The sequence below is a fragment of the Hordeum vulgare genome, chromosome 3H, assembly GCF_904849725.1.
Source record: "Hordeum vulgare subsp. vulgare chromosome 3H, MorexV3_pseudomolecules_assembly, whole genome shotgun sequence".
Classification (NCBI taxonomy): Eukaryota; Viridiplantae; Streptophyta; class Magnoliopsida; order Poales; family Poaceae; genus Hordeum; species Hordeum vulgare.
The window spans coordinates 23,227,756-23,248,088 of NC_058520.1; the positions used below are offsets into that span (position 1 = coordinate 23,227,756).

The 20,333-nt window shown below is 45.0% G+C and overlaps 1 protein-coding gene across 1 annotated transcript; it reads right to left on the reverse strand.

Moving 5' to 3' along the window:
- Positions 1–16,093: 16,093 nt before the first annotated feature.
- LOC123439355 (WUSCHEL-related homeobox 10-like) lies at positions 16,094–17,569 on the reverse strand. Its single transcript, XM_045116081.1, has 3 exons — positions 16,887–17,569; positions 16,501–16,688; positions 16,094–16,389 (listed from the first exon to the last, which is right to left on the reverse strand). Exons 1-3 carry the CDS (start codon positions 17,464–17,466, stop codon positions 16,372–16,374), a joined length of 786 nt encoding a protein of 261 aa, XP_044972016.1. The 5' UTR covers positions 17,467–17,569; the 3' UTR covers positions 16,094–16,371.
- Between the last annotated feature and the right edge of the window lie 2,764 nt (positions 17,570–20,333).

Here is a 20,333-nt window from a genome sequence, read left to right on the forward strand (position 1 = left end):
AATTAAACCCACCAATTCTATGGTCATGAGATATTTCAACCCATGATTTCTTCATTGAGCTATCTTGGTTTGGGTTTCACCTAAAGCTTTTCCTATGGATTGTTGCTATCATGGTGCTTGTCATTAATCCAAGTTCTCAATGTATCCTCTTGGTGTAAGAAATTGTTCATATCTTGTTTCTCCCAATCAACCCTTGTTTCTTTTATTGGTTGGTTGTCACCTCATATTTGTAGAGATGATTTTCATAAGCCCACTACTATCTTGTTCTTTTCGTTGTTGGATTTCCAACTACTCCGTCTATTCTTCCATCCGGAGGCTCTTCAATTCTATCGTGATGATAGTTGTCATTCCTTTCTTCATTCTCTTCTTCCGCTTGAGCTAGTCCCTATTCTATTGTTCCGGAGGCATTGTGATGTTGCTCATTTGGGTCAATCTTGTTGTTCTATCAAGATCATGGTGTCCCTTGCTCTATTTAGTTGTTTGTTATGAATATTGTGTAATTCTCTCTTCTTATCGAATTTTTTTTGTCCCATTTTCCTACCGAAGTGCTGCCGAAATTTTCCGTGAATTCTTGCCTCTTTCTCATTTCATTCCTCATCGCCTTGCAACTTTCAAGGATCATTTGTTTCACTCATTTGTCAGGAAGCGACTAAGTTTTTACCTCTTGTTCTTTCTCATCGTCTCCCCCTTTCATTCTTGGATCTCGGGGCGAGATCCTCTTGTAGTGTAGGAGAGTTGTGACAGCCCAATGCCGACGTTCCAGAAGATTCCCCTTTTCTTTCAGTTTCCGTCGTGTGTCTATTTTTATTTGTCGCATCATCATCGCATCATGCGCATCATCAGCATTGCATCGGCACCCCGTTGCCGCCAGTTTTCAAAACTTGCATCCGTTGTTAGTTGTCAGTTCTCGTAGTTGTCCGTTCTGAGCCCGACCGCACTCGCACGCGACCGCGGCATCGTCAAACCCTGTTTTAAAAGTGCGTTTAGAACTTTCTCCGATTGAGCTGGAATTTGTCGTGCGGTATTATTTATATATAGCTAGGCCGCCTGTCGAATTTCGTCGCGATCGGAGTCCGTCTGGTACCCGAACGGTCGACCATAGCGGCACCGTATTCGGTCTACCGTCGGACGTGTTTCGGTGTTTTAAATCTTGTTGCCACGCCGCGCTATTTCCCTCTCACCCCTACATAGCCCATCTACACAGGTCGGTAGTGCCACCTAGCCAGTTCCTCCGTTCGTGGACATCGGATCGCGATCGGACGGACGAGGTCCACCCCACTAGAGGCCAACCCTATATAAGCTCCACCCCCCTTAGAGAGACCTCTCTCACTCTCTAGGTTTTCTCCCATGTAAAATTGCAGCCACCCCCCTAGCAAAACTCCAACTTCAAGTCCCACTTCTTCCAATCCCGAAATCCACTCCTCCCCTTCATTTTCAGCCCTCAGATCCACAATTAGAGGCCTAAGTTTTCATCTCCTAGCCCAGCCGGACATTGTCCATGGCCGCCGGACATTGTCTGGGCGACCACAAGAGATCCATGCCTTGGCCAGCTCTTCCCGAGCTCCACCCATGGCAGCAAGCCATCCCGAGCCAGCCCTCGTCTCCCGCGCCTCGTGCCTTCCTCCCCCCTTGCCACCGGGAGCCGTGCCCGCCACCGGCCAGCAGCCGCCGCTGCCGGATCCCGCGCCCCCAGCTTCGTCCCCGTCTGGTACCGTCGCTAGCCGCAGCTCGCCAGGCCAGCCCGCGCCGCCGCCATGCGCCACCGCCGCTCCCCCCGATGTGCGCCCGGATCCGCCGGCCCCCACCACCGCCATCTCGGTCCAGGCCGGACCGAGGCCCTCCGCCGTCCGCCGCCGTGGAGCCTGCAGCCGCCGCCTCGCCTTTGCCGTGGAGGGGCACGACGAGGACGAGGTGCTCCACGCAGCGCACCAGTCCCTCGACCTGGGCCATCCCCAGCTCCCCACGCGGCCCAGCGACCAGGCCTCGGCCCAGCTCCAGCGCCAGGCCAGATCCGGCCCAAGGTGAGCCTCTTCCCCCCCCCCCTTGTAGCATTAGGTAAATTAGGCCCAGTAGTATTTTTTTTCCTTTTTAGAGATTTTCGGAATATATTACATTCCAGAAAATAGGTAAATATTTAAACGGCCGTAGTTTCCAACTCATGTGTCGGATCGCGACGTGTAGCATATGTATCTTGTGTAACTTTTCACGTAGATCACGAATTTACAACTTGCATAGTTGTTTGATGTAGTCTTGCGTGCCGAATGCATAGATTAGTGTGTTGTCCAAATAGAATATAGCCCGTATTATTTTTCCGCGCGAGTTCGTATAGACCGAATGCCGTATTAGAAATGCCTATGTTTTAGGAACTATTTTTCCATGTATTTTAGAGCGGTCACTCGTATTTTTGCGTTTAGGAAATTGCCGCTAATTTATTTTCCCGCGTATAGGTTTTTTTCCCGCATTTTCGTGTGGCATTAATTTTGATGTGCAACCCCACATATTTTATGTGTTTCCGGGGTAGAAAAATCCATGGGATTTTTCTGTGCAATTAGTTTTAGCTTTTTAGGAAGTTAGTTCGCGAGATATTTTGCCATGTTGCCCTCTTGTTTATTTCGTAGGATTTATTCCGTGCCCCGTTTGCTTAAGTTGTCAACTAGGAAATTGTTCTTGGGTGTTTAGACTAGCCTCTGGTATTTTTAGTTGCAATAGAAATGCATGTTTAGGTGTGTTTTGATTGCCCTCAAGTTGCTAGAAATAGTGCTGTTTTGGACGTGCTGAAATATTTCTAAGTCTGGGATCTGTTATTATTTTGTTGTTGTCTTACCTTGCTTGCATCTTATGATCTGTAGCTCTTTTGAGGTTGGTCCAATGGAGTTAGTTGTACCCCTTGTGTTTATCTAGCATGCTGTAAATTTTCATGCCATTTGGAGTCCTGTCGCTATAGGTTTTGCTGCTGTCAATATGGCTTCAGATCGAAAACTGCACTTTCATGAGGTGTAATTTTCACAAAGTCTGTAATAGTGAGTGAGATGCCATTTTGTGTCTTCTTTTCCTAGTGCTCCTTGCTGTCATGCTAGTTGTTGTTAGTTGTTTGTAGTAGTGCGTCTTGCCCTCTTTCGTGCCATGCCTTGGTTGAGCTATCGGAGTTATGTAGCTCGTAGTTGTGGGGCGTAGAAAATGCTATGTGGCTGATTTTGGCAGATTGTAGTGAATTCTTGTTTTGCTCGTAGTTGTTAAACCGTAGCTCCGATTTGATCGTGTCCTACATGAAACTTGCTTAGAATCTCATGTAGTTTCATTTTCTCTTGCTGGTTGTATGTTTTGAAGTCCTCGTAGCCGTCGTTGCACACATATTGCATTCATGCCATCATATCTTGCGGTGCTTGTAACTTTTGAACCGTAGCTCCGTTGGAGAAGTTCTTTATGTGTAAATTGCTTGAAATGACGCGTAGAATCACGTGAATCTATTTGTTTTGCTTTTTAACAACTAATTAAATGCGTTAGTTCAGATCTGGACAGAATTATAAATTAACATGTGAGGCCGTCTCGGAGATGCTATATGCCATTTCCGACCTTATTTAAAATGCCTAGATAGGTAGACTAATTGCGCTTCACCTCTTGCCATGTTTAATCACATTTAATATTGCCGTGTACCTAATTGGGATAGAACTAAATAAATAAACGTGGAGTTTCGTCAATATGCAACTCGTTGCATATTGAACTTCACTTAATGTGTAGTGATTGATTGTGTGATTTGCCATGCCGTGACTTGCATGTTTTCAGCTGCTCATGCATCATATGTGTTGTGCATCGTGTGGTGTATCTCGTGTGTTGATTCTTGTTTCCGGTTTGCTTCGTCTCGATAGAGTTCCGCAAGCGTGCCGGATTGTGAGGACTCGTTCGACTACGTCGGTTCGTCTGCTTCACGGAGGCATTCTTCTTCCAAGCGGGATCTCAGGCAAGATGATCATTTCCCCAGATACCATTACTATCATTGCCATGCTAGTTATTTCGATGCTATCGTTTATGTCTCGTTGCCTACCACATGTTAATTACCAGCCCCTCAACAATGCCATGAAACCCTCAACCTGTTCAACCTAGGAAACCACTGATTGGCTATGTTACTGCTTGCTTAACCCTGTGTTAGCGTTGCTAGTTGCAGGTGCAGATGCTTCCATGCGAAAGCATGGGTTCCTTGTTATATCACCATATTAATGCTATTTAATTTAATGGACCTATATACTTGGTAAAAGGTAGAAGGCTCGGCCTTTCTAGCCTGGTGTTTTGTTCCACCTTTGCCCCCTTAGTTCCGACTACGGGTGTTATGTTCCATAAATGAGCGCTCCTAACACGATTGGGGTTGTTATGGGGACCCCCTTGATAATTCGTTTTAGATAAGACTGGTCTGGCAAGGCCCAACTTTGGTTTTACATTTGCCTAATAACCTAATAATAATGCATAGGGACCCGTCGGCACCCGAGGAAATTTAATCAACCCCCGGGCCAGTGCTCCTCATGAGTGTTGGTCCAAATTGGCAGACTACGGGGCCACCGCGGGGCAACCCGAGGTTTGGTTCTCCTAGTGTGACCCATCCGTCGTGTCCTGAGAACGAGATACACGGCTCCTATCGGGATCGTCGACACGTTGGGTGGCCTTGCTGGATTAGTTTTACCTTTGACAAAATATCTTGTGCATCGTGATTCCGGTGATGCTTTGGGTAATCTCAGAGTTGAGTTTTTTCACTAGGGAATCTGATGAGATCGCGAGTTTCGTGATTGAGGATTTCTATGCGGCTTGTGGTAATTTGTGATGGACTAGTTGGAGCACCCCTGCAGGGTTAAATCTTTTCGGAAAGCCGTGCCCGCGGTTATGTGGCAACGTGGAAACTTTGTTTAACACTGGTTCTAGATAACTTGAAGTTAACTTAATTAAAAACTTGCCAACTGTGTGCGTAACCGTGACTGTCTCTTTCGTGAGTTCCTTCTCCGATCGAGGACACGGTGGGGTTATGTCTGACGTAGGTAGGTGTTCAGGATCATTCATTTGATCATCCGTAGTTCCCGTCCGCTATGCGTAGATCTTCCCCCTCTTATTTCTTGTACTCGTAAGTTTAGCCACCAAATATATGCTTAGCCGCTGCTGCAACCTCACCACTTAGCCATACCTCACTCATTAAGCTTTGCTAGTCTTGATACCTTTGGAAATGAGATTGCTGAGTCCCCTGTGGCTCACAGATTACTACAACACCAGTTGCAGGTACATGTAAAGGTTACTTGACGCGAGCGCGTTGACTGTTCATTTGAAGTTGCTTCTTCTTCTTCTTCTTCATCGATCTAGGATGGGTTCCAGGCCGGCAGCCTGGGATAGCAAGGATGGACGTCGTTCTTCTTTTCTCGTTTGTTTTCGTCCGTAGTCGGACCCTGCTCTTACTCTTGATGTTTATGTAATGTACGTGTTGTGACTCTTTACTCGTTACGTAATACAAGATCCCGTGACTAACTCCTTAGTCACATTGCTTGCAAGGCTTGTTGTGATGTTGTATTACCGAGTGGGCCCGAGATACCTCTTCGTCACATGGAGTGACAAATCCTAGTCTTGATCCAGGCCAACCCAACAGACACCTTTGGAGATACATGTAGAGCACCTTTATAGTCACCCAGTTACATTGCGACGTTTGATACACACAAGGCATTCCTCCGGTGTCCGGAAGTTGCATGATCTCATGGTCATAGAAACAGATACATTGACATGCAGAAAAACACAATAAACTGACACGATCATACGCTACGTTTATAGTTTGGGTCTTTTCCATCACATCATTCTCCTAATGATGTGATCCCATCATCAAGTGACAACACTTGTCTATTGCCAGGAAACCTTGACCATCTTTGATCAACGAGCTAGTCATCTAGAGGCTTACTAGGGACATTGTGTTGTCTATGTATCCACACATGTATTTGAGTTTCCAATCAATATAATTCTAGCACGGATAATAAACGATTATCATGAATAAGAAAATATAATAATAACCAATTTATTATTGCCTCTAGGGCATATTTCCAACAGGCAAAGGGTGGTGGTCGGTATGGTGGCGGGCTCCGGAGCGCTCAAGGTGAAGTTTGGAATAGGAAGAAATCCATGTCGGCCTGGCCGACACCGACACGGTGGCGCCTGAGGGTGCCGCCGAACCTTCATAGAGTGCGTTGGGGGCTACCATTCCCTTCTCCTCGCCGCGTATCGGGGGAAATCCTTGGTAGCAGTGTCGTCATCGCCGCGTCTCTTCTTGGAGGTGTAAATTGGTACAGGTGTTTTGGAATCTTAGAGCTTGGTGGGAGATCAACGTTAGGCGCAATGGTCACGGGGCTTCTTCATTTTTGTTGATCCACCGTTGTCGGTATTTGTTCCTGTTGTATTTTCTCTTTCGTTTTTTTTTGTTTTGGTGTAATTGTGCTGCTTCCGCCCCATCGCCTATCATTGGTTGTATTGGTGTTGGTTGCTTTGGGTTTAGGATTTATGGTTTAGGGGTTAGAGTTAGGGGGTGGAGGAACCCTTTTTTGGTTCGGTGCGTGATCAAAAACCTCTCCGAGGATAGACCTTGCAACAGCGAGTTTGGGTATTGGGTGCTCCATTCTTCATTGAACTGGACGCTAGCGCATCGTAAGCTGCTAGCTCTCAAACGGACGCTAGTGTGTGTTAGTCTCAAACTAAATGGATGCTAGCACCTAGCGTGTGTGTTAGTCTACTCTAAACCCTACCCCCAAAGTCCAGTTTTCTTTTCTATGTGCTTAGTGTTTGTACTTCAATTCACTTTTTTTTCAATTAAAACCAAGCAACTATATTCTTACATGAAATGGCAGAACTAGATCTAGTTACGAATCATAGCCCGGCCCCGCTCCCCTACGTCGCCTCCCCGAGCGAGGCGGACGGGGGCTCCTTCCCTTCCCCCTTCCAGCGCGTCCCCTCTCCCTTCCCTCCTCCTGCCGCCGCCAACGAGCATCACCGGGCCCTGCCTGCTTGGTGCTGGCAGCGGCGGCGAAACCGCCCTTCCCCGCGCGCGACTCCCCTGCTCGGGCGGTGGCTGCTCGCGGCGGTGCTCTTTGGTCGGCGGCGGTGTGGCCCGACGACGACGATGTCACGTGCCAAGGTGGCTCTCGACGCGGCGTCACGGCCGCTGGTCAGGGGGCGACGCGGTGGCGCTAGCGACTGACAGCACCCGTGAGGCCCTGATCTAGGCCCGTTTGGACCCCATCTGGGTTTGGGCGGGTGATACGTCTCCAACGTATCTATAATTTTTTATGGTTCCATGCTATTATCTTGTCAAACTTTGGATGTTTTGTATGCCTTTAATATATTTTTTGGGACTAACTTATTAGCTCAGTGCCAAATGCTAGTTCCTATTTTTTTCTGTGTTTTTGACCCTTTTCAGAGGAGGATTTTAAACGGTCTCCAAACGAAATAAAACTTTCGAAAAGATTTTTTCCGGAACAGAAGATACGCACGAGACTTGAGAACCAAGGCACAGGCCACCAGGGGACCTCACAAGCCCCCTAGGCGCGGCCAGGGGGCCGCGCCTAGCAGGCTTGTGGGCCCCCTGTGGCTCGTCTACCCTACCTCTTCCGCCTATAAATTCAGAAAAAATCCAAAACTGCGCGAGAGATCCACGAAAATACTTTTCCGCCGCCGCAAGCTTCTGTCTCCGCAAGATCCCATCTCGGGCACGTTCTGGTGCCCTTCCGGAGGGGGGATTCGGATACGAAGGGCTTGTTCATCAACACCATGACCTCTCCGATGATGCGTGAGTAGTTCACCATAGACCTTCGGGTCCATAGCTAGTAGCTAGATGGCTTCTTCTCTCTCTTGGATCTTCAATACAAGGTTCTACATGATCTTCATGGAGATCTATCCGATGTAATCTTCTTCTGCGGTGTGTTTGTCGAGATCCGATGAATTGTGGATTTATGATCAGATTATATATGAATCTTATTTGAGTTTCTTCTGATCTCTTTTATGCATGATTTCATATCCTTGTAATTCTCTTCGAGTTGTGGGTTTTGTTTGGCCAACTTGATCTATGATTCTTGCAATGGGAGAAGTGCTTGGTTTTGGGTTCATACCGTGCGGTGATCTCACCCAGTGAAAGAAGGGGTAGCGAGGCACGCATCGTGTTGTTGCCATCAAGGGTAAAAAGATGGGGTTTTCATCATTGGTTTGAGTTTATCCCTCTACATCATGTCATCTTGCTTAAAGCATTACTCTGTTTGTCATGAATTCAATACACTAGATGCATGCTGGATAGCGGTCAATGTGTGGAGTAATAGTAGTAGATGCAGAAAGTATCGGTCTACTTGTCTCGAACGTGATGCCTATATGTATGATCATTCCCTTAGATATCGTCATGACTTTGCGCGGTTCTATCAATTGCTCGACAATAATTTGTTCACCCACCGTATTATTTGCTATTTTGAGAGAAGCCTCTAGTGAACACTATGGCCCCCGGGTCTACTTCACACCATATTTTCAGCCTTACAATTTTACTTCATTGCACTTTCCGCCTTCAGATCTCACTTTGCAATCAATCTTGAAGGGATTGACAACCCCTTTATAGCATTGGGTGCAAGCTCTTTTGTGTTTGCGCAGGTACTCTGGACTTGGCGCGATTCTCCTACTGGATTGATACCTTGGTTCTCAAACTGAGGGAAATACTTACTGCTCCTGTGCTGCATCGCCCTTTCCTCTTTAAGGGAAAACCAACGCAAGCTCAAGAGGCAGCAGAAGGATTTCTGTCGCCGTAGCAGAAGAATTTCTGGCGCCGTTGCCGGGGAGGATCAAGTCAAGAACTCATCCAAGTAAGTGTCACAAATTCATCTCTTGCATTTACTTTTTTGCCTCTCATTTTCCTCTCCCCCACTTCTGAGAAACAAAAATTTACAAAAATATTTGCCTTTTTTTCGTTTGCCTTTTTCGTTCGCCCTTTTCTCTCGCTTGCTTTCTGTTCGCTTGTGTGCTTGCTTGCTTGCTGAAGTCACCATGTCTGAAAACACCAAACTTTGTGACTTCTCGAATACCACTGATAATAATTTTATTAGTACTCCGATTGCTCCCGCCACTAGTGCGGAATCATACGAAATCAATGCTGCTTTGCTGAATCTTGTTATGAAAGAGCAATTCTCCGGCCTTCCTAGTGAAGATGCCGCATCCCCTTCCTAGTGAGCTTTGTGATATGCAAAAGAAGAAAGATGTGGATAATGATGTGATTAAATTGAAGCTTTTTCCTGTCTCGTTGCGAGATCGAGCAAAAACTTGGTTTTCGTCTTTGCCGAGAAATAGTATTGATTCTTGGAACAAGTGCAAAGATGCTTATATATCCAAGTATTTTCCACCGGCTAAGATTATCTCTCTCCGTAATGATATCATGAATTTTAAGCAACTTGATCATGAACATGTTGCACAATCTTGGGAGAGAATGAAATTGATGATTAGAAATTGTCCCGCTCATGGCTTGAGTCTTTGGATGATTATACAAATCTTTTACGTTGGCTTGAATTTCGCTTCTAGAAATATCTTGGACTCCGCCTCAGGTGGAACGTTCATGGAAATCACGTTAGGAGAAGCCACAAAACTCCTAGACAATATCATGACGAACTACTCTCAGTGGCACACTGAAAGGTCACCTACTAGTAAGAAGGTACACGCTATAGAAGAAATTAACTCGTTGATTGCTAAGATGGATGAGTTAATGAATTTGGTTGCTAGTAGATGTGATCCTTTACATCCTAATGACATGCCCTTGTCTTCGTTGATTGAGAGTAGCAACGCTAGCTTGGATGTTAATTTTGTTGGTAGGAATAATTTTGGCAACAACAATGCTTTTAGAGGAAACCATGTTCCTAGGCCTTTTCCTAGTAACCCCTCTAATAACTTTGGCAACTCCTACAACAATACTCATGGAAATTACAATAGATTACCCTCCGATCTAGAGAGTAATATCAAAGAGTTCATCAACTCGCAAAAGATTTTCAATGCGTCCATAGAGGAAAAACTACTCAAAATTGACGATTTGGCTAGGAGCGTTGATAGAATGTCTAGTGATATTGATGCTTTGAAAGATAGATGTGCTCCTCCCGAGATCAATATGGATGAAACTTTGAAAGCTATGCGTGTTTCCATGAGTCAGAGCAAAGAAAGAACCACCCAAATTCGTGTTAGACATGAATGGCTTAAAAGGGTGTGTTCTCGTGATAAGAATCACGAAAATCTTAAAGTGCTTGGTGTGACTTCCATTGAATCTTTGTTTTCTTGTATCAAACCTAATGATGATGGGGCTGGATATGAATCCACTTTGGTTGAAAAATGCTCCAATGATTCGGAGTCCATCTATCGTGATGCTAAAAGCATTGAAAGTGGAGTAGAAGATATTAAAACCTTGAGTAGTAATGAAACTACTACTTTGGATTTCAAGGAATTCAATTATGATAGTTTCTCCTTGATTGAATGCATTTCCTTGATGCAATCCATGCTAAACTCTCCACACGCTTATAGCCAAAACAAGGCCTTTACCGATCATATCGTCGATGCTATGATAAAATCTCTTGAAGAGAAACTTGAATTGGAAGTTTCTATCCCTAGAAAACTTCATGATGAGTGGGAACCTACTATCAAAATCAAAATCAAAAACTATGAATGCAATGCTTTGTGTGATTTGGGTGCTAGTGTTTCCGCGATTCCAAAGTCTTTATGTGATGTTCTGGGTTTTAATGAGATTGAGGAGTGTTCTCTTAATTTGCATCTTGCGGATTCTACTGTCAAGAAACCCATGGGAAGGATCAATGATGTTCTTATTATTGCAAATAGGAACTATGTACCCATGGATTTCATTGTGCTTGACATTGATTGCAATCCTACATGCCCTATCATTCTTGGTAGACCTTTCCTAAGGACTATCAGTGCTATCATCGATATGAAGGAAGCGAATATTAGATTTCAATTTCCTTTAAAGAAGGGCCTGGAGCATTTTCCTAGAAATACAATAAGATTGCCTTATGAATCCATGATGAGGGCTACTTATGGTTTGAGCACCAAAGACGACGATACGTGATTCTATCGCCTTATGCCTAGCTAAGGGCGTTAAACAATAGCGCTTGTTGGGAGGCAACCCAATGAATTTATATTTTTATTTCTATTTTGTTGCGTCCACACCATCATAATTCTGTTATGATTGTGTCTTTTGTGTTTATTTTTGTATTTGAGCCAAGCAAAACCTTTATGACTAGTCTTGGTGATGGTTGTTTGATCCTGCTGGAAAAAGACAGAAACTTTTCACTGACGAGATTATTTTTCATTTTTATTCAGAAAAAGCTTTTGAGTTGATTCTTTTTGCTTCTGGTTGATATGCCTTTTCCCTAGGCAGTCGTAATGTTTCAGAAGTTTTGAGGTACCAGAAGTATACGAAGTATACAGATTGCTACAGACTGGTCTGTTTTTGACATATTCTGTATTTGTTGAGTTGGTTGCTTGTTTTGATGAAACTATGGATAGTATCGGGGGGTACTAGCCATGGAAAAGTGAGAATACATTAATCTAACACCAATATGAATAGAAATCAAGTTTGCTATAGTACCTAAAGAGGTGGTAGTTTGTTTTCTTGTACTAATGATATCACGAGTTTCTGTTTAAATTTTGTGTTGTGAAGTTTTCAAGTTTTGGGTGATGTTCTCATGGACAAAGGGATAAAGAGTGGAAACAACTCAAGCTTTGGGATGCCCAAGGCTTCCCAAGCGAAATTCAAGGAAACCGAAAAGCCTAAGCTTGGGGATGCCCCGGGAAGGCATCCCCCTCTTTCGTCTTCAATCCATCGGTAACATTACTTGGAGCTATATTTTTATTCACCACTTGATATGTGTTTTGCTTGGAGCGTCTTGTATCGTAGGATTCTTTTCTTTTTGTTGTGTCACAATCATCCTTCTGCACACCTTTTTGAGAGAGACATGCACTCATCGTGAATTTGCTAGAATGCTCATAGTGCTTCACTTATATCTTTTGAGCTAGATAATTTTGCTCTATGTGCTTCACTTAGATCTTTTAGAGCACGGCGGTGCGTGACTTGATAGTTGATTTGTGCTATGAAAGTAGTCCCAAAGGTGATAGGTACCCAAAGAGGATACAAAAAACTTCCATCTTCATGTGCATTGAGTAGAAAGAGAAGTTTGATTCCTCTCAATTAGTTTTGAGACGTGGATTTGGTAATATTAAGAGTTATGTTAGTAGGGTGTTGTGAATCTAGAAATACTTGTGTTGAAGTTATTGATTCCCGTAACATGCACGTATGGTGAACCGCTATGTTAGGAAGTCGGAGCATAATTAATCTATTGATTGTCATCCTTTGTGTTGCGGTCGGGATCGCGCGATGGTTAACACCTACCAACCCTTCCCCTAGGAGTATGCTTTTAGCACTTTGTTTCGATTACTAATAAAAACTTTCGCAACAAGTATGTGAGTTCTTCATGACTAATGTGAGTCCATGGTATAGATGCACTTTCACCTTCCAGCATTGCTAGCCTCTCTAGTACCGCGCAATTATCGCCGGTGCAAAAACCCACCATATGCCTTCCTCAAAACAGCCACCATACCTACCTAATATGGCATTTTCATAGCCATTCCGAGATATATTGCCATGCAACTCCCACCGTTCCGTCTCATGACTTAAGCCATCACTCTCATATTGCCCTTGCATGATCGTAAGATAGCTAGCGAGATGTTTCAACGCCATACGCCAAGCTAGATCGTTGCACATTCCGGTACACTGCCAGAGGCATTTCCTATAGAGTCATCATCGTTCTAAGCTTTGAGCTGCGAGTAAATAAAAGTGTGATGATCATCATTATTAGAGCATTGTCCCACGTGAGGAAATAAATAAAAATAAAAAAATAGGCCAAAGTTGCCCACATAAAAAAAGAGAAAAAAAGAGGCCAAAGAGCCCAAATAAAAAAAAGAGGAAAAGAGAGAAGGGACAATGCTACTATCTTTTTCCATATTTGTGCTTCATAATAGCACCATGTTTTTCATGATTTAGAGCCTCTTGTTTTGTCACCACCATATGCTAGTGGGAATTTTCATTATATAACTTGGCTTGTATATTCCAAGGATGGGCTTCCTCAAATTGCCCTAGGTCTTCGTGAGCAAGAAAGTTGGATGCACACCCACTACTTCTCCTTTTGAGCTTTCACATACTTATAGCTCTAGTGCATCCTTTGTATGGCAATCCCTACTCATTCACATTGATATCTATTAATGGACATCTCCATAGCCCTTTAATACGCCGAGTCAATGTGACCATCTCCTCCTTTTTGTCTCACAACCACCACCACACTCTATTCCACCTATAGTGATATATCCATGGCTCACGCTCATGTATTGCGTGAGAGTTGAAAAAGGTTTGAGAAAGTAAGAGTGCGAAAACAATTACTTGGCCAATACCGGGGTTGTGCATGATTTAAATTAGTTGTGTGAGGATGATGGAGCATAGCCAGACTATATGATTTTGTAGGGATAACTTTCTTTGGCCTTGTTATTTCGAAAGTTCATGATTACCTTGCTAGTTTGCTTGAAGTATTATTGTTTTCATGTCAATAGCAAACTATTGTTTTGAATCTTACGGATCTGAACATTCATGTCACATGAAAGAAGTTACAAAGGACAAATATGCTAGGTAGCATTCCACATCAAAAATTCAGTCTTTATCACTTCCCTACTCGAGGACGAGCAGGAGTTAAGCTTGGGGATGCTTGATATGTCTCCAACGTATCTATAATTTTTAATGGTTCCATGCTATTATCTTATCAAACTTTGGATGTTTTGTATGCCTTTTATATCTTTTTTGGCACTAACTTATTAACTCAGTGCCAAGTGCCAGTTCCTGTTTTTTCCATATTTTTGACCCTTTTCACAGGAGGTTTTAAACGGTGTCCAAACGGAATAAAACTTCCGAAAATATTTTTTTCTGGAACAAAAGATACGCACGAGACTTGAGAACCAAGACAGGGGCCACCAGGGGACCCCACAAGCCCCCTAGGCGTGGCCAGGGGGGCCCGCGCCTAGCAGGCTTGTGGCCCCCCTGTGGCTCGTCTGCCCTACCTCTTCCGCCTATAAATTTAGAAAAATTCCAAAACTGCGCGAGAGATCCACGAAAATACTTTTCCGCCGCCGCAAGCTTCTGTCTCTGCAAAATCCCATCTGGGGCACGTTCTGGTGCCCTGCCGAAGGGGGGATTCGGATACGGAGGGCTTCTTCATCAACACCATGACCTCTCCGATGATGCGTGAGTAGTTCACCATAGACCTTCGGGTGCATAGCTAGTAGCTAGATGGCTTCTTCTCTCTCTTGGATCTTCAATACAAAGTTCTCCATGATCTTCATGGAGATCTATCCGATGTAATCTTCTTCTACGGTGTGTTTGTCGAGATCCGATGAATTGTGGATTTATGATCAGATTATCTATGAATCTTATTTGAGTTTCTTCTGATCTCTTTTATGCATGATTTCATATCCTTCTAATTCTCTTCGAGTTGTGGGTTTTGTTTGGCCAACTTGATCTATGATTCTTGCAATGGGAGAAGTGCTTTGTTTTGGGTTCATACCGTGCGGTGACCTCACCCAGTGACAGAAGGGGTAGCGAGGCACGCATCGTGTTGTTGCCATCAAGGGTAAAAAGATGGGGTTTTCATCATTGGTTTGAGGTTATCCCTCTACATCATATCATCTTGCTTAAAGCGTTACTCTGTTCGTCATGAACTCAATACACTAGATGCATGCTGGATAGCGGTCGATGTGTGGAGTAATAGTAGTAGATGCAGAAAGTATCGGTCTACTTGTCTCGGACGTGATGCCTATATGTATGATCATTGCCTTAGATATCGTCATGACTTTGCGCGGTTCTATCAATTGCTCGACAGTAATTTGTTCACCCACCGTATTATTTGCTATTTTGAGAGAAGCCTCTAGTGAACACTCTCGCCCCCGGGTCTACTTCACACCATATTTTCAGCCTTATAATTTTACTTCGTTGCACTTTATGCCTTCATATATCACTTTGCAATCAATCTTGAAGGGATTGACAACCCCTTTATAGCTTTGGGTGCAAGATCTTTTGTGTTTGCGTAGGTACTCTGGACTTGGCGCGATTCTCCTACTAGATTGATACCTTGTTTTTTAAACTGAGGGAAATACTTACTGCCCCTGTGTTGCATCGCCCTTTCCTCTTCAAGAGAAGAACCAACGCAAGCTCAAGAGGGAGCAGAAGGATTTCTGTCGCCGTAGCAGCGGGCCGGTAGCTCGGCGCTCGGCGGTGTCGCTCCTTGGTGGTGGGGCGAGGCGGCGGCGGTTGGCGGACGGTGACCATCTCGTCGGTTGGCGAGTTGCAGCGTGGGGACAAAGACTGTCCGGGACCATGTGGGCCCGACTGGGCTGTCAAGGTGTGGCAAGTCCTTGTCGTTGCGTCCGGTCGGCTCCGCATAGGCGGTGGAGGTTGTCCCCTCGCTCCGATCGAGTAGTGGCCTCTCCCGTGGCCGTTGTCTCATTTTCCTGTCCAGGCCTCGTGTTGGCAGCTCCAGAGAGACGGCAAGGATGGTCCGGTAATCATGGTGGCACAGGCTTGTGGGAGGATGAGTGGGTGGTGCACTATGAAGTGTCTAGGGTGGTGGTGGTGCTTGTGGATTGGGAGAAATCCCTGGCAGCTTGCCCGACACCGACGCGGGGACGCTTGTGGGCGCCGCCGGACCTTCCTGAAGGGCGTCGGGGATATTCCTCCTCCACTCCCCTCCGTGTATCGGAGGAAACCCTAGGACTTGTTCGTGCGATAGGAGCGGCATCGTCTCGTTCCTTCTTGAAGGTGTTGTTTGGTGCGCGACGCTTCGAAATGCTGGGACGCGATGGTACTTCTCTGGCGGGTGCAGTGATTGCGTGTCGACATTTGTTTTTCTTTTCTTTCTTTTATTTGTTCTTTTGGGCTTGTTTGTGTTGTGGCCTCGGCGAGGCGGGTGTATCGGATGGTTATTTTATAATATAAAGCGGAGGAAAACCCTTTATCGATATCGTCGAAATGGCAGAACTGATGTCCTTGCCTCAGCAAGTTGCTCGAAAAATATGCTGCTACAACATCTCCGACACTCGAAGGAACTCTCGAGAGGGCGAATCATCCGGAGATAGTAACATACATCAATATGGAAAGCAAGAACAACATTAGTACACACACTGATACGATCTTTGCAACAAGATCGCTCTCATTGAAGCTTGATTACAAAACGCATGCTTCCGTGCATTTTGCATACATATACAAACCTTGGGTTCTTCTAATCGGCTAGACATGGAGCTGATTAATTAGATCGATCTGAATACCTGCAAGTACATCAAGGAACGATCGAGCAAATAGTTATGTCAATTCTTCAAGGAAATTGTAGAAGATTAGAACCAATTAACTTTGGTTAGCACAAGAAGCTAATTAATTACCAGGTAATAACATTCGCCCATTTGCAGACTCTTCATGAGGACGCCGCGCTCGTTCACCGGGAGGATCTCGCCGGAGGAGTGCACCAGAATCACATCACTCCCGAATGTGCCTGCCACGTCCAACGCGCCGGTGCTCGGCACGTCGTACACCGTGCCATTGATGAACACCGGCATCGTCGTCCCTGGAACTGCAAGCCATGCATACAGCATACCCACCCATCACTTTCATAGGCAATTTAGCACACATATGATCATCGGTTATATGTATTGCAAGGTTTCATCATGCAAGATGCACAGGCATTCATGCATGATGGCTGCGGGATACTAGCAACAAAGTACGAGCAATGTAGTACAACCACTAGAACCAGTACGCGCGTATTACTTACCAGTTGCTTGGTAGCTTAGTTGCGATGCGTCCGTGGCCGTGTAGCTGTGCTGGCTTTCGCCGCCGCGCGCCATGAGGCCCATTTGACGGGGGATGGCGAAGAGATCGTCTCCGCTGTCGGCGTCGTCTACCAGGAAATGGGGCGCCGCGGTGACCGCGGCCGCTGGCACGCCGCCGCAGAGCTGCCCGTACTGCATGGCGTTGTAGGGGGAGGTGCCGATGCCGTGGTAGCCGTGGCCGGCCAGGACCGCGTTGGAGGGGAGCTGGTCCGCGTCCCCGGTGCCGCCGCAGGACTGCTGGAGCTGGCGTGCACGGCGGCGGGAGCGGGAGCGGCGGTTCTGGAACCAGTAGAACACGTTGGCGTCACGGACGGCGCCGAAGCGCTCGAGGAGGAGCCGGATGCGCGCCGTCTCGTCCTTGGCCGGGTTCACCATGCCGCTGTTGAAGATGGACTCCAGGATCAGGATCTGCTCCGGCTTGGGCGCCCACCGGGACCGCGTCGTCGTCGGCTCGCCCCCCTCGCTGCTGCGGCCGCCGCGGTGCGTGGGAGTGGGAGCCTGGCCGTGGTGGTGCTGCTCCATGGAGAACCTAGCTTGTTGGCTAGCTGGGAGATGCTCAAAGCTAAGCTAATTGACCAGTGGGAGATTTCTCGAAAGGAAAAATGAGGATTGATGGTAGGGAAGCCAAGGGGCAGAAATGGAGCGTCTCGTATACTTATAGTTAGAGGCTACACTTTTTTTTTTGGAAATTAGAGGCTACTTTTTTTTCTTCCCTTTTTGAAACACAATTCAGACACAGAGCTCACAAGTCACAAATACGCATATACATATATATACACTTACCTTATGAACGCACAGGCACACACCTTACTCCTTATAAGCAGCAAGAGACTGAAACGGTAAGTTTTGAGATTGACGAATTTACTGCAGGCACACCTCGCTTACCATTGAAAGAATAAAGGCGTTAAATTCTAAAACAAATCCATCACAAGGAACTTGAGAGCTACGCTTCGTTAGAGGACACTCTCTCTTTCATTGCTTCATGCCTTTTATGTGCTAATGTTATCATCGGGCCACAAAGCAACCAGTGGGGAAAAAAATTGACTAGATAAAGATTAGCACCATTTCCTATTATAGTCTTAAACATATTTTGCTCTACGTACGCGCTCTATACAAAATGTATTGTTAGTTTGGTACTGGTCTACTGGATACACTCACTGTCTACCAAAAAACCAAGAATGTAACAATTGGATTGCTCCTACTCTACAACAATGTTTTGTGAATGGTTACCACATGTGATAGGGTAATGCATGTTTGGTCCATATTTATTTTTCTTATATGTGGTGATTCTTTTTTCTATTCAAGTGGTGAGCTTAAAACATGGTAAAACTTCATGAAGAAAGTTATCGGTCCATAATTATCCTTAATCTCCCTATGTCATCATGTTGATTTATTCCCTATTTACTCAAGAAAAGCATAAAATCCATGTTTGTATTGTTATACTCTTTGGTATAAAAGTTCTTCAAAGGATTTCTGGAGATTGGCAAAATTCGAAAATATTTTCATCATGGATTATAATCCATAAGAACTTTTCAATCTCTATGTTCTTTGTTTACTTTTGTGATGATATGCTTCTGTTCTTTATGTGATCTACATTGGATTAGAAAAATTATCGCCATAACTCAGATCTTTAGTGATTACTACATTTATTCGGACACAATTTGTTTCCCATACAATTATCTTAGTTATCTCAGGGGAATTGCAGAAAATTATAACACTCCAACATTTTTTTAGAACTGATCAAATTCATATATGCATGCATACTCTTTAGTGTGTAGAAGATGGGGTGAAGAGAGGGGAAGAGGTAGGACAATGAAATTCGGCGTGATCACTATTTGGGGAGCCGGTGATTGCCCTTATGGTTCTTTTCTTTGGAGGGGATGGTGGTTGCCTTAGGTTTTCTGTTTTGTTGGCAGGTAGGTGGGCTATTCATGTGAGCGTAAAAGACAAGGTGTATTCTCCTTCAACATTTGCGAGTAAAATACGATTGCATGTGACGTGCAGATCTGGAGGGGCATATATACATTTATATACAGAGGATGCTTCCTAGTTCCTACAAAGCCTTTTCAATCAACCTTAATTTGTACATGCGTCAGCTGGCCATAGGATCCACACAACACAACCAATGTTGGATTATAAACTAATTAACCTGTGATGACTCACAGGATATGTGACTCATGAGAGCACACTTTAATCCACAAGTCGGTGTGTCGTTTTGTATCCATACTCTCCGTAGCACTTATGCTCCCTGATATGCATGAACCTGGCTAAGTCGCTCGTAGAGTCGTAGTCATACATGCCATACAAACAAATCGCCCGTAATTTAGGAGTGGACAAAGGGCAATGATTGAGGAAGAAATTTATTTTGATTGGTGTGTGTAATCATATGTAAAACATATTTTCTTGACGACAGCGGCGGCGAGGGGAGATGAACCGTGGAGGAACATGGGATCGCCGCTCGTGTGTGTGCATATGCTATATGTTATGCATAATATGGATCTGTTAGATGTCAATCAAGCTTTGCGAACATATGAAAACCATATGCATGCATGCCAACCTGTAGCGGTATGTAGAGTAGAATTACTCTTACCACGTCCACATGATGCATGCTTGGAAGCATTCTGTTTCTTGGACATTCCATTGTCACCTTGTAGCGCTGTTTGACATACATGATCTGTATGCACTATATACCTGAGCCTCGTGGACAGTAGGTTTTTCCATGCATGACATGTATGTACACAGTGCTACTAGCTCCTGCTAGGTAGTAGCTGCACATACAAACAAGTCAGGCATTGTGCATGCATGCATGTACAGGATTGTAAGATGCTTTTATCATGCATGGCAGCCTGCATGCCAACATATGCAACCTGCTGAGTGCTGAAAAGTTCTCACCAAGCAAGGTACTGGTTGGTCCAAAGATCGGCCAGATTTGTGCCCTTCCTCCTATGCATAAACGTTGTTGCAAATGTTCTCTTTCTGGCACATATGCCATATGCATGATCATTGCATGATCCGGCCGCACGGCGCGACCCTATCGACGGGCGGACCTATCCTGCGAAACGAGGCGACATGTGGATCGATGATGATCATGCAGGGATGCTACATGCGCAAAGGGACAATTGTATTGGTGTGTATATGTGTGGTACGCCATATACGTGTTTGCTCTGTGTCCATCTCTTGCTTGCTTTTGCCTGCCTGCATGCATATGTGCTGATAGATTCCCTCCCAATCATGCACACCTCGCTCCAACAAGATCACCAACCGTGCTCAGAAATCGAATCTCATGCCAAAGCATGTGCTCCCTCCATTTCTAAATATAACTCATCATTTTAGAGGTTTCAATATAGACTACGTACTGAGCAAAATAAATGAATCTACACTATAAATAC